At 33.0% G+C, this 4,876-nt stretch overlaps 1 protein-coding gene across 1 annotated transcript; it reads left to right on the top strand.

The window, feature by feature from the left end:
• Positions 1–2,785: 2,785 nt before the first annotated feature.
• On the top strand, positions 2,786–4,413 carry LOC139872377 (protein ROH1D-like). The gene has a single exon (XM_071860236.1). It carries the CDS (start codon positions 3,075–3,077, stop codon positions 4,236–4,238), a length of 1,164 nt encoding a protein of 387 aa, XP_071716337.1. The 5' UTR covers positions 2,786–3,074; the 3' UTR covers positions 4,239–4,413.
• The last annotated feature ends 463 nt before the right edge of the window (positions 4,414–4,876 follow it).

Below are 4,876 nucleotides of genomic sequence, written 5' to 3'. Positions count from 1 at the left end.
CTGCTTTTATAAACGTTTGACGAAATAGACACAATTATTCAAAACTACATTCTATGATAGAATTATTTAGATTCAGAGGTTCGATTTCTATAAAGATTGTATTATCGACCATCGGTGAGATGATTTTGTCATTGCACGCACGCATTAGCTCCCGAAATGGTTCGATTTAGTAGTTAGTAACGGTGAGATGATTTTGCATTGCACGCACGCATTAGCTACCGTTTTAGCTACCATCGGCGAGATGATTTTGCATTGCATGCACGCAATAGCTCCCGATGTATTGTATTGTATTCGATTTTGTAGTTAGTAACGGAGAGATGATTTTGCATTGCACGCACGCATTAGCTCCCGTTTTAGCTACCCTCGGAGAGATGATTTTGCATTGCACGCACGCATTAGATCCCGTTGTAAAATTATATTGTATTAACTACCACGGTGAGATGATTTTGCATTGCACGCACGCATTAGCTACCGTTGGTGAGTTGTTTGAAAGGTTCCGGTGTTCTTCATATGAATGATTTATAGCAGGAGTAGACCTACACAGATTGTTTTCTAAATATGAGTATCTTGTGGTCTATTATATAATTGGAAATGATTGATTATGATAAACTAATGAACTCACCAACCTTTTGGTTGACACTTTAAAGCATGTTTATTCTCAGGTATTAAAAAAATCTTCCCCTGTGCATTAGCTCATTTTAAGGATATTACTTGGAGTCATTCATGGCATATTTCGAAAGACGTTGCATTCGAGTCGTTGAGTTCATCAAGATTATTACTAAGTCAATTATAGTTGGATATATTATGAAATGGTATGCATGCCGTCAATTTTCGATGTAAAGAAAGTTTGTCTTTTAAAAACGAATGCAATGTTTGTAAAATGTATCATATAGAGGTCAAATACCTCGCAATGAAATCAACTATTGTGAATCGTTTATAATGTATATGAACGGGTCCTTTCAATGGATATATTCATTGATGAAAAATTATCATCTATACTCGATCAACTAATTTTTCACATTATCCATATCTATATCCATATCCATATCTATTTATCATCCACTTAGACCACACTAGTGACCAAGATACACCAAGTCGAGATTAAATTACTCTGTTAAACACTTAGACAAACACACAAGATCTTCTCCCATACTAAGAGCAAGGTTGTAAGGATCGCAATTCGAGAATTAATAGGCCAGGAATTTAGGGATTATTCAGTCAATTAGGATTAAGAAGCTTAATCGGGTGTTGTCCGATTTTCACCAACTAAATGCGCATAGGATTTTCACTAGTTGACCAGCGTTGACTGATGTCGACTGACGTTGAGAGATTATTTTGACATGATTAATCGGCCAACTTGAACAAATTAAACAGGGATTAATCCCGAATTTGACGATCATTAATGGGAAATTGACTTCATGAATGATAGGGTTTGTTAGGGACCACTGACTCAACAAAACTATAAGATTATAAAGAACCTATGTGTGTTTAAGATAAATTTGATAAAAAAGGCATAATCTTAATATGATTATAAAATAATCTATTCTATGACGTATAAGCATACGCCAAAGATAACTACTAATCATTGTAAATACTATATTGTTGCTAGATAATATATTCAAGTAGGCTTTCACAGTTTGAGCAAAAATATCATATATTCATGTGTCTTTGGCCTTTTATTCAGTGTTAGGTTCAGATTTATTTGGGTTTCTTCACAACTTTTTTAGAAGACAAATATTTGAAATTAATGACGAGGATAAAAATCACCCACCCGATTATTTTTTACGCATACACGCACTTTTAGACGGAAATCCGAACTACATCATAGGGACCCGGACCTTAAATCATTTTGAGAGAAAGACTGAGCGGGCTGAAATCCTGGAATACAGGTTGGTAAAATCTTCACGGAGCAAACCATAATCGGGTAAATACACTGAATATTTTTAAGAGATTGACTTGAACTTTAGACCTCTCATCCCATCCAATACACAAGGTATTGGGCATACCAGTAGACTCTTTCAAACATGTGATAGTTTTGCAACCTTACGTTTCGATATTTATTTTGAGTAATAACGTGAAGATCAGACAAAACTGCACCTTTCAGTTAGACCACAGCCTGGGTACGGTTTCTTCACATTATATTGTGTTATAACGCTCATCTTTATTTATAAAAATTTGTTGAGACATTCCTCTTTACTCAAAATCAAACCGTATTCAAAACTTAACAACAGAATAGGGTATACATTAGTAATTTTTTACACAGTGTTTTGATTCTAACTGTTAAATATACCACCTGATATCCGAAAGCTATTGCATCAAAATTAAATGTTTTTTTTTTCAGAAATAATAAATAATGAGTGCAATTATCTCAAATGAAACAAAAGATAAGAAGAAAAAAGAATGTAATGTTGTTTTATAGTCATTCCAGGTGAATGAACCCTTTTGGTTACTTTCGGTGTAACGGTTTTTATAATAGAATAGAACAATTATAGATGATCGTCATCTAGATTCACATGATCTTCAACTACAGGGTACTAATATATTTTTTTTCATGTAAAGTTTATAATATTTTAATTAAAAATATTCTTTAAAATATATAAAGAAAAGGATATAGCCAAATCAACGTATAGAAAAGGTCTCATTTTCGAATTAAAAATTTATTTTTTATATTTTTAAAATTATAAAAGAGTACACTTTCAAGACACCATTATATACGCGGTTCATAATCAACATCACTCTCCCATATATAAATCACTTTAGGCCTTTAGGGTTTCTAACATTCTTCACCCTTTCATCATCAATCTTTTCATACAATCTCAATTTCACTTTTTTTTCCAACTTAAATTTCTTAAACCCATTTCACCATTTGCAATAAAAGCATAAAAACTTCGATCTTTTTGTGTTCTACAGTCTTGAAATTCTCATAATAATTGATTGGTTTTGTCTCCAAATTAGTTTTCTAAAACCCCATTTCCCTATTTTTACAAAATTCTAAAAAAGTTTCAATCTTTTTTTGGTCAAAGTCTTGAGTTCTCATAAAAATTTGGGATTTTTCTAATTGATGCGAGTATAAAATGCGAACAGAGTATCAGGGCTCATCATCCCCAATTTTCACAAATTTTGGGCGTTCAATTCTCAGTATGAAACGTGATCCAGTTGTTCATTCCATAGATCCTGAAGCCCCAAATCAAGATAATGAAGTTGAAGCTTTTCAAAGACAGGTAGCTAAAAGATTTCATGATTTATCATTAGTTGATTCAAATGAACTTTTATCTGTTTCTTGGATCTCAAAGCTCTTAGATGTTTTCTTGTGTTGCCAAGAAGAATTTAAAATTATATTGTATAATAATAAATCTTTATTGAGTAAACAACCAATGGAGAAATTAGTATCTGATTATTTTGAAAGGAGTGTTAAGGGTTTAGATGTTTGTAATGCAATTAGAGATGGGATTGAGCAAATTAGACAATGGAAGAAACAATTGGAAATTGTTTTATGTGCTTTAGATAATGAAAAAAGTCTTGGTGAAGGTCAAATTCGTAGAGCGAAAAAGGCCTTGATTGATTTAGCAATTGGGATGCTTGATGAAAAAGAATCAAGCTCGAATCTTGGTCATAGAAACCGATCGTTTGGCCGGTATCAAAAGGATTCTCTTAGACATAACTCTTTAAAGAGTTTTAGATCATTATCTTGGAGTGTTTCGAGATCTTGGTCTGCTTCTAAACAACTCCAAGCAATTGGTAACAACATTGTTGCTCCAAAAACTAATGAGATTATTGCTACTAATGGACTTGCAGTGGCTGTTTATACGATGAGTTACGTGTTTTTATTCGTGATGTGGGCTTTAGTGGCTGCAATCCCTTGTCAAGATCGCGGGTTACAATCACATTTCAACGTGCCTAGAAACTTCAATTGGGGCAGCCCAATTCTTTCGTTGCACGAAAGGATATTGGATGAGGCGAAAAAAAGGGGAAGGAGGAATACATGTGGGCTTTTGAAGGAGATTTATGGGATTGAGCAATCAGCTCGTCATATGAACGAATTAACCGATTCAATTGTGTTTCCGATAGGGGAAGCGAAAGAAGAAGAGGTTAGAAAACGAGTAGAAGAATTGAAGATTGTGTATGGAGCTTTGAAGAACGGATTGGATCCGTTAGAGAAGCAAGTGAGGGACGTATTTCATCGAATTGTTAAGAGTAGAACTCAAGGACTTGATTCGATTAATAGAGGAAGTGAATGATCAATGGTTTGAGGTTTTCATTCCATTTGTATTTGGTTTTTTGGTCATAAACAAATCATAGTTTTTTTTTAAAAAAAAGCTCTCTTTGCTCTGCTAGCATAAGAAGGGATCTTGAAAGTATTGTGGGAATGTAAATGTTAAACACAATATGTATTTGGTATTTTTGTTCAAATTAGCTTTTCTGTTATTCTATGATCATTTGAATGTGAATTTATGGCTTTCATCATCAATGTCCATGTTATCATTTTTACATTCTATTTAGAATGGTTGTATTTGATAGTAGTAACTGATTATGATATCACTCTCACAGTAGAAGTGGTTGGTTTTCACTATAAAAGGAAAAAACAACAATTGCTTACATCTTGTATGAACAGTTTTTTAGTTTTTATACAAACAAATTAATATAAATCTTATCTGTATTTCCTTTGAAAAAGATTGAACTAAGTTTTTTTAATCTTCTGGATTAAATTGATTTGGTAGAAGTTTTTGTATTTGAGGAACTAAAGGTATTGAGGATGTTTGGTAGTTGGTTGGGTTGAAGGTAACAAAAGAAACTATTTTGTTTGTTGGTTGAATAAAGAATAGCATAAAACAAAGAGAAGTTAAGACATCCCCATCTGCAAGTTTTTAACTTTGAC

Source organism: Rutidosis leptorrhynchoides, chromosome 10 (genome assembly GCF_046630445.1).
Source record: "Rutidosis leptorrhynchoides isolate AG116_Rl617_1_P2 chromosome 10, CSIRO_AGI_Rlap_v1, whole genome shotgun sequence".
Classification (NCBI taxonomy): domain Eukaryota; kingdom Viridiplantae; phylum Streptophyta; class Magnoliopsida; order Asterales; family Asteraceae; genus Rutidosis; species Rutidosis leptorrhynchoides.
The sequence above is the reverse complement of the archived record's forward strand: the minus strand, read 5'-3'. Positions and strand labels throughout refer to the sequence as shown.

What these genes read in the sequence shown, in the direction of transcription:
- LOC139872377 (XM_071860236.1), top strand. Translation starts at nt 3,075, where the DNA reads ATGCGAACAGAGTATCAGGGCTCATCATCCCCAATTTTCACAAATTTT.